This window comes from Diachasma alloeum, unplaced genomic scaffold (genome assembly GCF_001412515.2).
Source record: "Diachasma alloeum isolate Michigan unplaced genomic scaffold, Dall2.0 Dall_scaffold_00339, whole genome shotgun sequence".
Classification (NCBI taxonomy): domain Eukaryota; kingdom Metazoa; phylum Arthropoda; class Insecta; order Hymenoptera; family Braconidae; genus Diachasma; species Diachasma alloeum.
In genome coordinates, this window is record NW_021680478.1 from 872,025 (window position 1) to 892,760 (window position 20,736).

General features: G+C 37.3%; 2 protein-coding genes across 2 annotated transcripts; both read left to right on the plus strand.

The window, feature by feature from the left end:
* Window positions 1-63: 63 nt before the first annotated feature.
* Window positions 64-3,820, plus strand: LOC107040628 (PRELI domain-containing protein 1, mitochondrial). Its single transcript, XM_015260775.1, has 5 exons — window positions 64-264; window positions 1,706-1,907; window positions 1,976-2,189; window positions 2,690-2,938; window positions 3,441-3,820. The coding sequence occupies exons 2-5, from the start codon at window positions 1,816-1,818 to the stop codon at window positions 3,603-3,605; spliced, it is 720 nt and encodes a 239-aa protein (XP_015116261.1). The 5' UTR covers window positions 64-264; window positions 1,706-1,815; the 3' UTR covers window positions 3,606-3,820.
* A 2,082-nt stretch (window positions 3,821-5,902) lies between these two features.
* LOC107040622 (abl interactor 2) lies at window positions 5,903-11,363 on the plus strand. Its single transcript, XM_015260766.2, has 4 exons — window positions 5,903-5,996; window positions 7,540-8,533; window positions 10,468-10,737; window positions 10,931-11,363. The coding sequence occupies exons 2-4, from the start codon at window positions 7,573-7,575 to the stop codon at window positions 11,092-11,094; spliced, it is 1,395 nt and encodes a 464-aa protein (XP_015116252.1). The 5' UTR covers window positions 5,903-5,996; window positions 7,540-7,572; the 3' UTR covers window positions 11,095-11,363.
* Window positions 11,364-20,736: the final 9,373 nt, after the last annotated feature.

Genomic DNA, 20,736 nt, shown 5'->3' on the forward strand with positions numbered 1-20,736 from the left:
TGGTGTTTTATTTTCTGTCGCATGGGAGGGGGGTAGGAGAGGTCAGTGCTGCCAACGTGATGTCTCTGAGTCACGATGATATCGCTCATCGATCCCGCACTGTTATTATTGCCAAGTCGGAGTGTGATAAGCACTCAGTAATGATATTTTAGGAGTTATCCACTCTTTGTGCCGACCAATTACCGCATTATCGTACGATATTCCTTCGAAATTATGGTTTTGAGGATATAGAGGAGTGAAATACGTCATCGTACTCGATCACCGGTGAGTTCCGCACGATAATTTCATCATTTTCATCATTAGCTCGGCGGAGTGGTGGATTATGGCCACCATGTGCTCTCTATTTTGATGGACAATGAGGGGATTATTTCCAATATGTTTTGCTTCGCGTGGTTTTCATCGATTTTGAAGGGTTATTGGTGGGAAAAGCCAGGATGTTTTTCATTCGTAGGACCAATGGCCTAATTTCTTCATTCAAAGTTATGTAATTGCTGAATTATGGGAGTGGGTCGAGGGCAGGACACCTATGAGGATGGAATATCGTGCTGAGAGGGGTAGGCTAATTCCTCATTTTCCAGGGGATCGAATGGGAAAAGTAGTTCATACTCTCTGTGAGGGCCACAAGCATAGATCGGCATCAATCTTTAATTTAGCAATATGAGAAGTTGACCCTCACAATAATTAAGATTTACTTATCTTCTTTGAAATTTAAAAAATAATATAATAATTGGTAGGGGAGGGTGGGGTAAAACGGCCCCTTTTGATTTTTTCAAAAATGTTAACAGCTTATCCAATTATAAATAAAATGGAATAATTGTTTTTCCATGGAAACTACACTTCTTCCCCTTTAGAATGAGCCTAGACTGATCTCAATTAATGAATTTGTTTCTGAGTTATGAGTAGGGGAGGATGGGGTAAAATGGACACTTTAGACTTTTTTAAAATTATTCACAACTCCGAAACAAATTTATCAATTGAGCTCAGTTTAGGCTCGTCACAAAGAGAAAGAGTTGTTCTTTGTATTGAAAAAAAAATTATTGAATTTTATCGACATTTCAACCCCTCATTAACATTTTAAAAGAAGTCGAAAGTGTCCGTTTTACCCCACCCTCCCCTATCACAAAAAAAGGCAAAAGGGCCGTTTTACCCCACTCTCCCTTAATTGAATTTTTTTCAATTGACTATTAACTAAATAATTGACTGTGGCCTGGTTGCACTGGCTCCCGGTAACGACAACGTCAGATAAGAAAACAAGTAAATTTGGATGTTCGATGGATCATTTTACCCGGGAGAGTTCCCAAATTTATCCCAGGAACAAAAAATAAAATTTGATCCCAAGGTTACTTTAACTGTAACTAAAAATTATGATTGTGCCGAGGTCTGCCCACAAGTATCTCGACAAGTACTTAAATGGTCAATCATTATTACATTAATTTCTTTCATCTCTTCTCCTGGATCAGTGAATTAATCATTTTCATCATTAATTCGCCCAAATCATGGACAAATAAGAGTTCAATCTCAAATATGTCTTATTGATGGGAAAATTCAGGACGTTTTTCATTTGTAAGCAAACAAAAAACAATTCAGTGGCCCAATTTCCCCACCCAAAGTTATGTATTTACTTTCCCATACGTTTCGAGGCCAGAACCCCTATGGGAGTGTAAATATAGTCCTGAGAGGTGTAGAATAATTCCTTACTTTCCAGGGGATCGAATGGAAAAAGTATTCTATGGTCTCTGTGAGAGCCACAAGTATCTCGAAAACAACTTGTATTATCCAATTTTATTTCACCGGTTGTTTTGGCTTGTGTGAATAATGGTCAAGTATTATGAGAACAGCACGACTTTCCAGTTCGATTGGAGCCAGGTTGCTCAAGGCTTCTGGAAGCGGTACCCCAACCCCCACAGGTAAATACTAATGGTAGTGTTAATTATGAAGAACGTGAGGTCCAATGTTCACTCGGTTTTCTTTTTAGTTCGCATGTCCTCACGGAGGACACGATATCGAGGGAAGTGAAGGATGGAAAATTGTACACGAAGAGACTACTGACGAAGACAAACAGGGTGCCCAAGTGGGGGGAGAGGTTTATCAGTAAAAATGTTGTTAAAATTGTTGAGGAGACTGTTATTGACCCTGAGAAGAAAACGTTGACGTCGTACACGAGGAATTTGGGGTACACGAAAGTCATGGTGAGGGATTTGAGAGAGGAGGGGTAGAACTAGATGATAAATTTTCTACTACAATTTTTCCATCTTCAGAGTCAGAATTATTTATTAAAAATGGACATCGGAAATTCTTGTTAGTCAGTTTGCAATAAATATCTCGGAATCTAGGGGAGATATCAAAATTTTTGTTATGACCTTTTTTGTAGGGCGAGTTGAGAGCTACAAAAAAGGTAATTACGAAAATTTCGCTATCTCCGTTAGATTGGGAGATATTGAATTAAATTGAATCGTCTTATCGCTTTGCTAGTGATTTGGTTTCAGTTCATCTGAAATTTCCATTGTTACTAAATCTCTTTTTTAATTGTTCGTTCTACAGAACATCTCTGCAGCTGATAAAATTTCCTAGAATAATTTGGATGCAGTTTAAGAGAGATTCATTGTAAAAAAGAGTTATGCATTTGTCTTGTGAAGATAAATTCCGGTTTTTTAATAGTAGAAAATCTCTTTTGAATTAATGATTTCAGAGTGTTATTGAAAAAGTTGTGTACAAAGTATCAGATGAAAATAAAAACTGGACAGTGGCTCAGAGGTCAGCATGGATCGACAGTTCACTGTTTGGATTTAGAAGTGCAATTCAAGCATTCGGCCTTGAAAGATTCAAGAAGAATTGCGTGAAGATGAGCGGTGGCTTCAACTATGTCCTTGCTCACATGTTCCCAAGCACAGCCCAGCACATGAGTCCAACACTAGCACAGATGGGATTTGCTAATTACGTAAGAATAATTCTAGAACTATTCCTGGTGAGGTATTCCATGTCAAATATGTCAACGGCTGAGCCTCACCCTCCTGGAAATTAATCTCGATTTTGTTTATGATTGGGGGACTAGAAAAACTACTTCTCAATTTTTTTCAGATTTTTTAAACTTTAATTTTTTCAAAATTCAAGTTTTTCAAATTTTTTTTTTTTGAAAATTTGGTATTATGAGCACCTAGGGGTTCAAAAAAAAATACCAAAAATCTTCTTTTAGATGGTAGAAACTGGAAAATTTTGAGCCGTCGTAAATGAAAATCGGCTGAATATAACCCGAGATATTGAAAAAAAAACAAAAAAAAACAAAGAAAAAACATATCTCTGCAATGGGCTGTCGAAATAATCTGAAAAAATTAAGAGATAGTTTTTCAAGCCCATTCCATTTGGCATGGGACTCATATGTGAATAATGGAAAATTCTTTGAAAAAAAAAAAACGAGACAAATCTTGACTCTGAATTTTTAGGATGATGAACCATCAATGACGAAATTTAGCCACGCAGCTGAGGATCTCCAGCACTCGCTTCACGACAAAGCAGAAAAAATGAAAGACGCCGCGAAGAAAGCCACAGATTTAGCTAAAAAGAAAGCAGGCCCGATGTACGTGGCTTGCCAACCAAATCAGTCTTAAAGAAATTTCATCATTCTCCTGATTTTTTAAACTTCAGCAGTGAGGGATGCGAGGGGGTTGTCACAAAAAAGGTCAAACATTGAAATAAACTCATCAATATTGAAATCTATCCATCAATCCAGTAGCGAAGTCGTAAAATTGTTCAAGTCAATTTTGACTACTAGTCTGTTTCCAGTGAATATCTCGAGATCTAAGGAAGATAGAAAAATTTTCATCATGACCTTTTTTGCAGCTCTCAATTCGCTCTACAAAAAAGATATTAACAAAAAATTCGCTACCTCCCTTACTTTCGAAGATATTCCTCGGAAACTCTGCAATTGCTACTGAATTGCTAAAATTGTTCATCGAAATTTCAAAATTACTTGGATTTTGCCTCTTATGACAGACATGTACGTGTAAAAATGTTAAATTATCAAGTATTTCATTACCAAAAATAACTCGATGGAAAGTAAACAGAAATTTATAAGGATTTAATGAATTTCTTGAGGATTTAAAAATGATATAAATTCCATTAGAGAAAGCAAATTAATCACGAAGAATTCTCTCGTCAATTGAAAATTGCTTGCTCCCCTCCCCAACCTCTCACTTTTTCCCGAAAAATCATTCCTCTTCGACAACTGCCAGCGAATTCTGTGAAGGTTGAGACGAAGAATATCCACTGACTCCCAATAACGATCAGATAATGTATCTGTCAAATAAACAAAAAACCAGAATGAAAATGAAACTGCATTTCCACATCTGTCGAATGATACGAACGAGTCGATGAATTGTTCAGTGGTCACAGGGCATAGTGCGCGCATAATAGAGCCATAAAATACATGTCTATCGATTCACAGCAATAAATAGCCTGGCTACATCGACCCAGTGAATGCGAGTAAAAATCGATATACGCAACATCTAGAATATTCTCTGTTACCCCTAAATTGTATAAACGTAGGATATGCTGTGCAAAATAAATTAAATCATGTAAATAGAAAATTCATAAGCTATTTTATAACTTTGTTTTCTTAGACATCGATGTTTACATAATGATAATAAACATACATTATTAAGATGTTAAAATGGGAATGTCTAATAAATCTGGGTAAATACAGAACTAATTCCGATTAATTAAATCCCTGAACTCTTCGAAAAATAATTATTTTGAAAAAATGCATTTAAACTGCATTAAGGATGTTTAGCCATTGTCGATAAATGTGTTTTTTTTTCATTGCCAAAGAAAATTTTGTAATTTTTTTGGGTGACAGCAGAACATATAAAACTAGCTTTTCTAACGAAAAAAAAAATTAATCGCAATAGTCTCGGCAGAAATGAATAAACTAATTTTTCCTTATACACGGGCTGTTAAGAAATTTATATTCAAATTGATAATTCACCTACTAGAAGACTCTAAAAATAGAAATAATAAAAATAGAAGGTAAAATCATACTGAATCCAGTGGCCAGAGAAAAATCTGGGGTCCCGGGGCAAAAGGAGGAAATATTTGAATGATTCTATCCCATTTAAGCGCATGTTAGCGCATGCATTTGGTGCATTTTGTCTATTTCATTTTTTAATAATGAACATGGGTTGGTGGCAGAGATAGGCAATAATATTAGATTTTGAGAATATTAAAAAGGATCATCTCCTTATATTGTTCAAAGTCTAACAATATTTAATAAATTTAAAATATTACAGAATTTATTATATAAATTTTTTATTAATGGTGAATAAAATATTTGATAATACTGAAATGTAGTTTTTTAGTTAACAAGCTAATTCTAACTTTAGGTACTTGATTTTCGATTATCCAAATAATCGTCAATCTTCCTACCTAAATTATTGGTTGATAGAATATTTATAAATTTAAATGTACATTGATGGTTACTTCAATATTTAAAAATATAAAATTTATGTTAAAAATTGACAACACAATTTAATGGTAATTAAGATTGATTGATATGCGTAGCACTCATTGGTGGATTGAAATTTGTATCAAAGTGAAAGTAACATCATCTCTCAGTTAAAAAAAAATAATTTTTTTAAGTAGTTGCGATTTCCAATAAACATGCTTTAAATAATTTATAAGCCATTTCATAACTTTCTTTATATAATGGTGATGAATATAATTCATGAAAGTATTGAAATAATCTTGAAATGTCCCATAATCACTTGAAGCCTTATAAAAAAATAATTTCGAAAAAATACATTAAAAAATTGAAATATAGGGAATTTAACGTTCGTCTGGTGACGCTTGCGCACCGTTTCAAGCCGGTCGAACACTGTACCAAAATAACTGCATATACAACTCACCATAGCCGCCCCCCTGCATAAACTTCCTGTGGAATATTAGGTGTGACTGCACTCCGCCTCACCCTGCAACAAAATTTAAATACATTTGGTTAAAGAAAGGTACATTTAGAATTTTTAATCACTCTCACTGTCAGAACACAGTATAAGCATTCGATAGAGCATGCAGACTGCACTAATTAGCCAAATCCATGATGATGAGAACACCTGCCTCCATTTTGATGCATGTTAACACTGCAGTTGTAAATATCAATGAGAAGTGACATGTCCCCTAACATTCGGAGCCCATAATGAATATTCATACCATCTCCATTATTAATTAATACAAACGTTCTATTTGTTCGTCTTAATTGAATGGGAGGGTTTTAATTGCGGCCCTGTAATAATGAATATTCTCATGCATTGATTAATCACCCTTCCCTCCCAGAACATTTTATAATTGAGTAGTGAAGTGGTCAATCGGTTTAAGTTGACTTTGCTCCCAGTTGAGTTTTTCTTGAATAACTTGGAATTTAAGAAAGATATACGGAGAGAAATATTCAATAAAAATTACGTAGGGGAGGTTGGGGTAAAACGGACACTTGACTTTTTAAAATGTTAATGAGGGGTTGAAATGTTGATAAAATTTAATAATTTTTTTTTTCAATACAAAGAAAAATTCTTTTCCTGTGTGACGAGCCTAAACTGAGCTCAATTGATCAATTTGTTTCTGAGTTATGAATAATTTTGAAAAAGTCTAGAGTGTCCGTTTTACCCCACCCTCCCCTATGTTTTCCGTACTTCCGAAGTGAAATGTGGTTGTAGGAAATTTTACGGATCTGTCACGGAATTTTTCCAGAGTGTTCCGTAATTTTTATCTCAATCTCCTGTGAAAAATTACGATACCGTCACTTAAATTTTCTGAATTGATTCCGTAATCGGTCAGCGAATTGTGAGTTCCGTAATGTTTACTGAACATTTTTCTCCGTGTATCCAAATTTTTGTAAGATCTTTTTCGATAGTCTTAACTTTTCTTTACGAAAAAGATTTTTAGGAAAATTTTGTCAACTCCTTTAGAATATTTTGAGATATTCATCGAGAACGAGCGCTAGAATGGAATTGACTTAAACCGTTTAACCACTTCACTACTGAATTGTTAATAAAAACAAGAAGCTGACATTTTTATAAGAAAGACCCTTTGCTCGTTTTTATTCATCACGATATGTTTGTGTAATTAAATTTGATCCTGTAATCGTGCTGTTGGGTCTTTATAGAATAAAAATGAGAATGAAAATTAATTAGTTGAAATAAGAAGAATTCATGTCGAAATAGCAATGCTAACATGAAATACTAATTCAATACCAAAGCCGTAAAACGGTTCAAGTCGATTCTGACTATTGGTCAGTTTTTACTAAATTACTAAATACAAAATTTTTGTCATTACCTTTTTTGTAAAGCGAACTAAATCATCAATTATAAATTAATTAAAATGTTTCCCGAAAATTCAGCTAGCGGCTAAATGGACTAGAACCGTTTTACCCCTTCGCTACTGAATGAATTCCCGCAAAATAATTTTCTTCAAATGCCACCTCATTGAATTTTGAATGAAATGTTGACTCATCCCTGGCAAATAAAATTTCCAATTTCACGAGTGCACGAATTCCAGAGAATCAAAATACGTCTGAAGCGGAGAATAAAAATGGCAGAACTAGCGGCCCTGCTGCGTCAGGACATACCGGAGGGGCGTAGTAATCTAGCCGACAGTCACACAAATTTGGAGCGCGTAGCGGAATACTGCGAGGCGAATTACTTCCAAGCCGAGAACAAGCGAATAGCCCTTGAGGAGACAAAAAACTTTACAACCCAGTCACTGGCGAGTGTAGCATACCAGATAAACACCCTGGCCTACAATTTCCTGCAGCTGCTGGACCTGCAGACGTCCCAGCTGGCGGAGATGGAGAGCCAGATGAACCACATAGCCCAGACAGTGATGATTCACAAGGAGAAGGTGGCGAGACGAGAGATAGGTGTCTTGACAGCCAACAAGATGACGACGAGACAGTACAAGATCATAGCCCCAGCTAATCCAGAGAAGCCGATAAAATACGTGCGGAAGAGCATTGATTACAACACTCTGGATGAGATTGGGCATGGGGTGAGGAGCACTGGCACCCCCAGGAGCAAGCAGAGGGGCGGAAGTCAGGGGAGTGTTCAGAGTCTGGGAGCTGTGTCCAGTGGCTCAGGACTGGCAGCTGCCATGGTCGGTCCAGCTCCCACGACGAAACCCCCAACTCCACCGCAGGCTGCCAGGACTGGAACCCTGAGCAAGGGCTCCAGGGAGTACAGAACTCCACCAGCTGTGGCACCCCCACAGGTCCCAAGTCATTATGCACCCAATTATCCACTGGGACATCCTCGACGTGAACGCGGCCCTGGCTACAGCACTCTGCCACTCCATGCACACACAACCCAGCACAATACCCTTCCTCACAATAGTCATAATAGTCATAGTAATAATGCGGGGGGTGTGCAGCACACGTCCCCACCGCAAGTCGGTACTGTGCATCCGTTGCAGAGTCATCCCCAGATTCCACCACCAGCTCCACCAAGTCTCACGGGGAATAACTCGTATTTGCAGGAGCAGCACATCAGCATGCCTCGTAAGTTGATGAATTCATTGGCTTCTGGGGGGAACTGGGGGTTTGGGATGCATGGGTCGCCGATTATTTTTTTCAATGTGAAAAATACCCACGAGAATTTTTCTCCTGAAAAAGACTTTGCCCAAGAAAAGTTCCTGCTAAAAAAGTGATCGAAATGGTACCCCCGGAGAAAAACCAAGTGAAATTTACTTTGAAAATATTAAATTGAATATATACTGACGGAAAAAATTTATTTAACGCGAGAATTTGATTTGAAGCAACTATGATTTGATTGTTAATTTTCAAATAAACATGATTTCATAGTGAATACCAGTTATCTCTTCTTGAGATACGTTTGATTGGGAGAAATCGAACTTGTCTAGAATAGAAGTTTCTTTTATTTGTCGCAATAATGAGAATATTTGATTTCTTTCTAACCAAAAGTTTGCCAACTCCAGAAATTCGTTGGTTTATTGAAAAGAGAAAAAAAAGAAAGTCAATTAGCATTTTTTGAAGAGAAAAAAACCAACTCCGAGCAAAGTCTCACATGGAAAAAATTAATTTCAAAAGGAAGAATGCGCCGAGGAAAATTAACGGAGAGAGAATTTCCAAGAGAAAAATTCGCCGAGAAAAAATTGACGGAAAATTGATTTGCGCACATTTTTCGATGGGGAAAAAACTCTGGCCCGCGAGATGCATGTAATGCTGACGTTTTGGTAACAAATGTTTGTTGAGCAAATGAAAAAATTAATATCGATGAAGGAATGAAATTGCAATTGTGTTTGTCTTTGAACATTGGTAATCAATCTGGGGAACGAAGAAATCCCATGATTTGATTATCAAGCATGCGATGTTTCGACGGATCTACAACGAGAATACTAACAATACAAGTCAATATTGAACTCAGGACGCGTCTGGAGAGATAATTAACTGTTCCCCTTTAAAAATTCTATGTAATGTTCTACGCAAATTCGATTTCGCCTGCTTATTTTAATTAATTAGTTTGTTAATGAAAGAGAATTCGCTTGAAGAGTTTATTACGGTATATGTCGGGTAGAAAGAGAATAAAGGGTTCATAATTTCTAGGAGCCAAAAAATTCTTGCCATAAACTTGCAATTAACGTTAAAGACTTGAAGATTTAAGTAAATTGGAAGATTCTTCAGACAACAATGCATAACTTTCATACATAATTAATTTCAGTTTGATACAGTCAATGATCATTAGGATATTTAATGGTTAATTGTCATGAGCTGCTCACTCTTCTGAGTCTGTCGCAATAGTTTGTAGTGAAGCGGTAAAACTATCCTAGTCGACGTTTCAGACAAAATCTCTGAATCTAAGGGAGATAGGGTAATTTTCGTAATAATCTTTTTTGTAAGGCGGATTGAGATCTACAAAAAAGGTTATGACAAAAATTTTGCTATCTGCCATAGATCCGGAGATATTGATTGAAAACTGACCATCAGTCAAAATTGACTTGAACCGTTTTATCGCTCAGAGATAGCCATGTCCATAGATGATAATTGCTGTTAAATTATTCAGTTGTCAATTAATTAATATCACTTCTAAATTTTAATTATTGAAGTAATCATAAATTTAAATAGAAAATTTATAGTTCCATATTTGTTCCATATCAATTATTCTACTATTTTTAAATTTCGATTAGTATACTTAAATCTCGATCAATATAGGTCGGAAATTCTTTTAATATTGAAGAATTGGAAGATTGATGGCCATCTCTGTTACCGCTTCGCTACAGAATTACTCAAATAATGAGAAATGCTGAGCAAAATGAAAATTAAATGAGTCCAAAACTATAGTTGAGAAACTTTGGAAGAATCATATGCGCACCCTGTTCCCTTGCTGCAAAAAATCCCCGAGTTTTTCCCACATTTTCAGTTTCGTCCACTCTGATTACCATACAAGATTAATGCAACTGATTTAATTTCCGCAGCCCCACCCTCTCCATTAGTTGGAGTTGGTGACATGGCGGATTACACCGGACATCATACATTACCCCACAGGTTCTCTCATCAGATTAGTAGAAGCAGTGGTGCTGGTAGTCCTCCATTACCACCGCCACCACCCGAGCAAGACGAGCATTCGCAATTTGGTAGACCCCAGGGTCACAATCAGGGTCACAGCCAGGGTGGTGCCATAATGCCGATTGTCCCTGACGAGGAGGATCTCCCCGGTTGGGTGCCCAAGAATTACATTGAAAAAGGTTTGCAGTGATTTGTTATTAAAATCATATTTTCGATTGTTTCATTTTTTCCCACTCCCCCCTAACGTACAAACGTCCAAGGTGACCAAATAGCCCTGGGCCAATACAGAAATTAAATGAACCTTTCGACTAAAGAAATTCAAAATGCTCCCACCGTTTTTAAATTGGCCATTAATCATAATTCTTGTTGCAGTCGTTGCAATTTATGACTACTACGCTGATAAAGAGGACGAACTGAGCTTCCAGGAGAGCAGTGTCATCTACGTCCTGAAGAAGAACGACGATGGATGGTGGGAGGGGGTGATGGATGGCATAACCGGGCTATTCCCTGGTAATTACGTCGAGCCTTGTGTCTGAAATTCTGTTTGAATTTAGAACGAAAGGTGCTGAAGTTTAAATATTAATCAGCGATTAAGTGCTAACAAGTGTAAAGTTAATAAGCTTTTACGTCAGCTCGTCGTCTTCAACATTATCATTAAGATATTATCAAGACTTGAATAAAAATCACATTGTACCAGACATCATGTATTTTGACACTGTTATTTAAGGGATTATGTAATCAGGAGATTTTGTAATATATGTCACATGTAGCATTTACAGGAATAAAATGACAGCATTGAAAAATATTCAAGTCGTTATTTTCAATCTGAATGTTTGATACATTTTTCTTGAGTGATGCATGTGGCAGCACTCGGACAATACCGCGATTCTCGTACGAATGTGCAAGCTTACGTAAACCATGAAAATACTTCGATCGATTCTCCACACTCAGTGACTCTCAAATTTACTAAGTGATCCCGGGAGAAATCTGTCAGTTGCTTTAAAGGGTTCCGAGGCTTGAGATTTATCTACTTTGATGTAGTAATCTCAACTCTGACGATGAACGAAGAGAAATCCACTCCAATCAAGAAACATCAGAATGAAAACGAAAGGAATTGAAGAAAATGATACATCATTTGCTTAATTTATTGAGATGTTCTTTTCTCAGGAATAAATATCGCCATGTGTACATGCCAAAACATTGTATCTTCTCGGTTAAACTCAGAATACGAGCATTTTATCTTAATCGTCGTTATTTACAGCCACCACTATCGACCCGGACTAAACCCGAAAAACCGTATCTTCCTATTTGATCTGGCGATAGGAGATTTTGCCATTAGTTTCGCCTGCTGACGCTATGAGTAAAACCAATAGGTCGTAAAATACAATTGTCGTTTTATTACTTGAGACAAAAAGAGTATTTTCAGCTTAATGAAACGATCACCATCCAGGGAGAATCAACTCTGACGATGAACGAAGAGAAATCCACTCCAATCAAGGAACATCAGAATAAAAATGAAAAAAAAAAAAAGAAAATAAATGATACATCATTTCCTTAATTTATTGAGATGTTCTTTCCTCAGGAATAAAAATCGCCATGTCCACATGCCAAAATATCGTCTGACAACGCACGATAAGCAATTAATTTTTGCGCTAATTATTCACTTTTAGACATATAATCGATCTTCGATGTATGAGAAATCTCATTCCAATGGCCCGCGACTTTTAAAACTCACAATAGTCTCCCCTAATTTGATCTCGTAATCTCCATTCTGATGATAAATGAAGAGAAATCCACTCCCGTCGAGAAATAATATCAGAATAAAAATTATAGGCGTTTCTGCCATTAGTGTCACCCTCTGACATTACGAGGAAAACCAATAGGTCGTAAAATACTATTTTCGTTTCATTACTTCAAACAAAAAGAGTATTCTCAGCTTAATGAAACGATCGTCATCCGCGGAGAATCAACCTTTTCAATATGATTGACCGAATGTCAGTGATGATCGACGTTAAATGTTGATATTCCCAGGGGAATAGAAGGAAGTATGACTTTTTGACAGGAAAAGTGCACTGGCACATTTGCAATGTCGGTTTTAAACCCACGAGAATGTTCGTTCCACCATCCACCCAATCAATATCCTCTTTATAGGCCAAATTTAATCCAATCGCTTTCAATTTCAGTGGTTATATACAATGTAACGATTTTATCGTTGAAAATAAAATGGAGAGGCAATTTTTTTGTAGGAAGTATTAATATTCATAATTAGAAAAAAATTTCAGGGAACGCCAGTGTTATTTTTTCAGGCCCCACACGAGGTACAAGAGCTGAGTTATTATTAGCTATTCAAATATCATCGATTTTTCATTAAAAAAAAAAATGAATTTTAATTAATCCGGAAAAAGCTTAGTCAAGAGAGTAAAATTTCCCGGGCGCTTCATCAGAATTTACGTGGAATATTTCTTCATTATGGGGGATAAAAATAACAACAAGCGGTATGAAATCGCCTGTAACTTCCACTCAACCAATTGCCCCACATTTTTATTTATTTCCTACTCCCCCACGAATAAACATATAGCGGAGTAAAAATCTGTCAATAAACTCGATATCTGCAGTGCATTATGTGAAACGCTTGTCAAGACCAGTCACGTTGGCTCGGTAATAAATCACCCATCGTCAATTTATGACTGAATAGCAACCACCTGACGTGTTTCAAAACTCATACATATATGTTTAGAGTGGAGTGCTCGTACGTCATCAATAAATCGTGCTTAATTGCTGCAATTAATTTCATCCAGTCTACCATAGATATACTGGAATTTGATTTTCGGGGGAGGGAGCGAGGGCGGGGTACGGCAATTCTGTCTGTTGGATTTTGCAGGCACAGTGCCATTATTCCACCAATGACTAAATTCAAATTTATGCGTTTGGGTCTAAATTCGCAGTTTGTTTGTTTGTTTCGATGATTGGAGGATCTTTTCTAGAGTTTTTGGCCCTTGATGTGCTACCCAGACAATTTGACCCTTACGTTTTCAGTTTTTTTGCTTCCGAGTGGAAGCATTGTAATCGTTCAAATTTAAGTTTTGCATTTTTTGTGTTATATCGATCCATTATGATCCAAAAAGTTCGAAAATGCAATTTTTAGACTGTGTTCGCACGTATGTGTGTGATAAACTTTTTCTTGAATTGTTCGCTAAGGAATGGATGGAATTGAATCTTTTTTTTTCAAATGCAGGTATTGTTGAGCCCTATCGATCGCCGTTAATTAAAATTAAATTCATCAATTTTTTTTTCAATTTTTGATTTTTTTTAATCGGTTGTTCCACGATAACTAAAAAAAGTCCTGAATTGATTGAATGATGGTTTAAAAAATTTGCTTGGATGTCCCTTTGACCGAGTTCGAAGGTGAAGGCGATGACAGTAATCGTTATTTTGATGTATTCGAAAATTTTCACAAATTTTGTATTGTTTGACAATCCGAATTCCGGGGATATCTTTGAATACCATGGTTCAAGGAATTCAACGTCAGTTGCAGTCACTCGATCCCGAATCGTGCTTTTAAATAGATGGATGAATAAATAAATAAGTGAATGAATAATGATCCAAATGGACATTTTATGGCCCATGATGTGATATCCAGACAATCTGACCCTTACGTTTTCACCCAGTTTTTTTTTAATGAATTAATTTCATCGAAATTGATCGAGTAATACGACGTCAGCTGCAGGCACTCGATCCTGAATCCTGTTTTTAAATACACGAATGAATAAATAAATAAATGCACGAATAATGATCCAAATGGACATTTGATGTCCATTCAACCTGTTCACGAGAGTAATTACTATTCGCCAGACTTGTACACCTATAATTACTCCAAAATATTCCGGATGAACGTCCGCGCCGCTATAAATTATTCCCCACACATATTGCACAGAAGTAAACCCTTCAAAACCAACTTCCAGGAATGAATTGCATTTTATTTTCACTTTATAGGTCAACATATACATGAAACACGTCACAAGCTCCTTTAAGACGTCCCCCGAATGTTTATAAACACGGCGTTTCGATATTGATCCTCAGATTTTTCGAAATAAATACAAATAGAAGTGAAAAAAGCCGGTATCACAATTTTTTGAAAATTGTTCCCAACTTACAATCTCCACTCCACTGAGAATTTAAGGAATTTCATAATTGAAAATACACAATTTTATGAAACAAAAACAATGGAAACTTTAAATTTCACGTAAATTTTGTAGTAGAAATTAAAATAAAGGTAGCACCGAATGAATTTAACAATGACGTTTAATTTAGCTCTGAATAAATACAAATGGTTTGTCTACGCGACCAATACTGTTTCGATATAAATTTAAAGTGAGATCGGTGTGGAGGTGTTGACACTGCACAGGTCAAAGCCCGGATGTTTCTTTTCCCCCTGACCCCGTCGATGTGAACGATAAGGGGCCTTGGGTCCCTTTCTTGGGTCCTATGTCGCCAGAGGGTGTCAACTACTCGTCAAATCTCCGCATTATTTCGGTAACTATCTCAAACCTCTAGCCCTGTGTTTTACATAGAAAATGTGGCGCTTCAATATAAATTTGAAATGTTAAATTACTTCAAATTTCATAATTTTAATATCGACCTCCTGAAAATTTCTACTAAACGGCCCACAAAATTCCAACTCTTCTCTGAACTTTTTACGTCCATTCAACCCATTCACCAGCGTAATTACTATTCACCAGACTTGTACAACTATAATGACTCCAAAATATCTAGAATTAACGTCCAACCCGCTGTAAATTATTCCCCAAACATATTGCGCCGAAGTGAGCCCTTCAAAACCAACTTCCAGGAATAAATTGCTTTTCATTTCTACTTTATAGGTCAACATATACATGAAGCATGGAACAAGCTCCTTTACGCCGTCCCCTCGAATGTTTGTAAAGACGGCGTTTCGATATTCATCCTGTGATATTCTGAACTAAATGCAAGCGAATGTGTAAAATTTTTTTTATCAATTTACAATTCCACTGAGAAGTCGGGGAATTTAGTCATTGAAAATTCACAATTTTATGAAAGCAACAATAGAAACTTTAAATTTCAGGTAAACATATGCGTGAATTTTTCAATTACTCCAAATTTCATCATTTATTCCCCTAAATTTAATTGAATATCGATCTCCTGAAAATTTCTACTAAACCGCCCACGAAATTTCAACTCTTCTCTGAACATTTTATGTCCATTCAACCCGTTCACCAGCCTTGTACAAATATAATGACTCCAAACTATCCAGAATTCCTCCAAACATATTGCACAGAAGTAAACCCTTCAAAACCAACTCCCAGTAATGAGTTGCATTTAATTTCCCCTTTCTAAGCTCCTTTATTCCTTTGGATGTCCCCTCGAATGTTTGCAAGCGCGGCGTTTCGATATTTATCCTGTGATATTCTGGAATAAATACAAGCGGATGTGTACAAAGCCGGTATCACCTTGGAGACCTGCATATTCGAGAGTCTCCCTGAGATCCCGGTGCCAGAGCATGTGTCCCTAAACGATATAAAATATCGGCCCAGGCTGACGCCACTCACACCACAATCACCAGCCGGTTCAGCCGATTTGGATAACAATATCCGCCCCTCGATCTATACCAGCCTCAACGTGATTCCAAGGGGGGAAAAAACCACTCTCGTATCTTTCACCATCGGTTACCACACTCGCGTTCTCAACCCTCTTACCCCCAAAACCCAAGATATAAATTCTGATGTAGGAATAACGGGTACAATTCCTATTCCACTTGGATACTCCAGCCCACAACTATAAATCGTAAACTCAATTAATGCTTTATGAAACTGGCGCACTTTTGTATCAAATAACGGCGCAGGGGCACGAGGGAGGGGGTGAATTAAAAATTGAGGGAGGAATGGATGGAGCTGTATTTTCCGTTATTTATGGGGGAGTTGGTCAGGAGTTTTTATGGGATTGTTGACCATTGCTGGAGCGGTTCAAGTGATAGCAAAGTCCGGATCAGTTCGGGGTAGGTCGTCCGATGGAATTGGCTTTGGGAATTATGTTTTTCGTCTGCGTTGTCAATTGATTTAGCAGTGAACTGGATATTTTTTATTTGCTCAGAAATTTTTAGCCAGGCGAACGTTGATTCCAACTATTTAAGCGACGGGCTATTCAGAACTCTCAAAAGTATGTGGAAAAAGTGTAAGCAGGAAAAGTTTTTTTTCAGATTTTCAAAGGGACAGATTTTCCGTTTTTCCAGGGGGAAAGTCGACTTTCGCCAAAATCGAATTTTTTAGCCAGGTGAACGTTGATTCCAACTATTTAAGCGACGGGCTATTCAGAACTCTCAAAAGTATGTGGAAAAAGCGAAAACTGAAAAAGTTTTTTTTTGGAAATTTTCAAAGGGTCAGATTTTCCGTTTTTCTAGGGGCGAGTCGACCTCTGCCAAAATCGAATTTTGTAGCCGGGTGAACGTTGATTACAACTATGTAAGCCACGGGCTATTCAGAACTATCAAAAGTATGTGGAAGAAGTGAAAAGTGGAAAAAAAATTTTTTTCACCGGAGGCCAAAGTGTCGGATCTTGGATTTTTCCGGGGGGAAAGTCGGTCCAAGGGTCACAAGGGTCAAAGTGTCAGATCTTGGATTTTTCGCCAAAATCGAATTTTTTAGCCGGGTGAACGTTGATTCCAACTATTTAAGCGACGGGCTATTCAGAACTATCAAAAGTATGTGGAAGAAGTGAAAAGTGGAAAAAAAATTTTTTTCACCGGAGGCCAAAGTGTCGGATCTTGGATTTTTCGCCAAAATCGAATTTTTTAGCCGGGTGAACGTTGATTCCAACTATTTAAGCGACGGGCTATTCAGAACTCTCAAAAGTATGTGGAAAAAGCGAAAACTGAAAAAGTTTTTTTTTTGAAATTTTCAAAGGGTCAGATCTTCCGTTTTTCTAGGGGCGAGTCGACCTCTGCCAAAATCGAATTTTGTAGCCGGGTGAACGTTGATTATAACTATGTAAGCCACGGGCTATTCAGAACTATCAAAAGTATGTGGAAAAAGTGAAAACTGAAAAAGTTTTTTTTTGAGATTTTCAAAGGGTCAGATTTTCCGTTTTTCCAGGGGCGAGTTGACTTCCGTCAAAATCGAATTTTTTAGCCGGGTGAACGTTGATTCCAACTATTTAAGCGACCGACTATTCAGAACTCTCAAAAGTATGTGGAAAAAGTGAAAACTGAAAAAGTTTTTTTTTGAGATTTTCAAAGGGTCAGATTTTCCGTTTTTCTAGGGGCGAGTCGACCTCCGCCAAAATCGAATTTTGTAGCCGGGTGAACGTTGATTCCAACTATTTAAGCGACCGACTATTCAGAACTCTCAAAAGTATCCTATTCTAAAAAGAACATACACCGTAAGCTATAGCGTAACGCTCATTCCCCGAATTTCATTGGTCGAACATTCGGATCCGCCCGCACGTGCTCGACTTCGTTCGGCTTTCGGTTTTCGTCTCACGATTTGTCTTTAACACGCGCGCTCAAGCGCGCGATCGTTCTCGTAATATATGATACAATATAGCGACTGGCGCGAAGCGCCCGTTCGCTAGTTGATAATTAACAGTGAAATTACTAAACAAAATAATATCCATTTTTTCAAACCCAGTCTCACCGCCGTCATGCGAATTACCCCTAATTAATAATCCTCGAGAGCCTAGAAACGACATCGTGCGCTCAAAGTGCAACAAACATTCTCCGACGATGGGACAAAGTTTCCAATTGCCATGGGGTGTGCGAGGCTTTTACACCGAGGCCCTCGTGTTGTTCACCGAGTCACAAGGGGGTAGGGGAAAGGGGGGGGGGGCGAGGGAAGATACTACAGCATTTTAGTTTCTGAGTGTCTGTCCGTTAACTAAAGCCACCTACACTTGTTCCACCCTCCACCGTGAATCGCGTTGTTTCCATTGTACCATCGCATGCTACTTCACTGAAACGAAACTTGGGGTGCGGCAAACCGAGTAATATGCTTCATCATTTACTAACAAAGTATTCTGCATAGATGGAATAATCAACAGGAGTCTCATGTTTCATGGAGTGAGATAAATGAGTGCTTTATGTGAAAACAAATAGGGGAGAAAAAAAATGAGAAGTTTCTCGTTCCACGAGAGTTTGATGAATACCATCGCTTGGGTAGATTATTCAGAGCAACAGCGTTTGCATGACAATTAAGCTCAGTGTTTCGGTGCGAACAGTATATATGTATCGAGGGCGCAATTACGAAATTTTATTTGATGAATAGCAATTATTATTCCCATCATAAAATGAAGGTAATTATTTCCGTTTTCGAAATAATGATTTTTTCGGTTTTTCCAGTTTCTCGTTTTAATTGACAGTTATTATTTTGAATTAATCTGACGGCAGTGCAGTCGCTCAATCCCAAATCTATGATTACACGTTGAAATAAATACTTCGAAATTTGTGACCTACATTTCCGGCACACTGTTTTTTATTTTCATGAAGTGACAATTTCACTGAAAATTCACAATTTAATGAGAGAAAAAAAAATAATGGAAACTGTGAATTTCACGACTGGATGAATAACAATTATTATCCCCATGATCAGAGGAAGATAATTATTTCAGTTTTCGAAAGACTGATTTTTTTCGTTTTTTTACAGTTGACAATCTTTACAATTTTGAAATAATTTGTCAGCAATTAACCCCAAGTCCATTATTGCAAATTCAAATAAACACTTAAAAATTTTGACCCACATTTCCGGTACAATTTTCGGAAATTGTCATCAAATTATATTTTTATTTCCACTAAAATGGAATGTTTACGACGAAAACAATGAAAAGAAGAATGGAAGATGAGAGTTTGACGAATACTACCTCTCGGTACACTATTCAGAGCAAAAGCCTTTACATCAACATTAAGCTCAGTATTTCGTCCCCACTTCGCATATATGCGCGGAATGCGCATATATCCATGGAATGCATAATTATGAAATTTCCTTCGATGAGAAGCAGTTATAATCTCATCACTGAATCAAGATAATTATTTCCCTTTCCGAATGACTAATTCTTCCATTATTCAGTTTCCCACTTTAACTGTCAATAATTATTATTTTTAATCGTGAAAATGTTGAATCGTTCTCCGTCTACATGCAGAAAAACGTGAATTTATTTGTGTCCCCCGTCAATAGTCCGCACCTCGTGGGAACCAAAGCCGCCAGTCGTTAACGATTCAAATAATATTTTTTAAACTTCACGCTGTATTCTCCCGAGATGGTTTTTCACAATTCCGCATTTTCTATTGTGTTTTTCCATTCCCTGTTTTTTTTTCATAACTCTTTTCATTGGAAGACGCTTGAGGGAGAAACTGAAAACCACCCGCTGGGAACGTAAAGAACAAAAGTAACGGTCGAGAGAGGGTTCGAGGTGGAAAGCGGAGGAACTGTTTGGCACTCGGCAGCAGCACCAGCAGATATACTCAGTCGCCAGGGGTTCGCCAGGGTATTTATTCCCTGATGCTCGGTACGTCTGGGCATGACGTTGAATTTCATTATTTTTTATACGGAAAATACCCGTTCTGGAGGTTCTCAGTTTTTTTTTTTTGGCTTCCACGAGTAACTTTATACATGCCAGGAGAGAGAAGTTTGCAACTTACTTTGGCATTGACGTGTGTAATTAATCCCGAAGGGTCTACAGCTATCTGGCCTGCATAAACTCGAGATGGAATGTTCGTTGTGGAAATTCCATAGTTGTCTGGGATCTGATTCAGGAGCATCCATCGGATAGTTTCGGGTATACATGATGTATTCCATGCCAATGAGCCAACGGCTGAAATTGATCTCGAATTTATCTATGATTGGGACACTGAAAAAACTATCTCACAATTTTTTTCGGATTTTTTTAACAGCCCATTTCGGAGAAATAATTTTGTTTTTGCGTTTAGAGATATGATTTTGGAGTGGGAGGACAAGGAGTAGTGAAGGAACAACTTGTCCCCACAGTGGTGAGTCATCAGACGGCTGGTTAATTTTTACGGAACAAATCGTATATAATTTACGTGGCGATTCGTACAATTTCAATTCCGACTCACACTCTTTATTGAATTTTACTTCGCCCGCGAATTACGTTTCGAAACGTAATGTTTACGTTTTTTCTGCTAATTTTTATTGAAT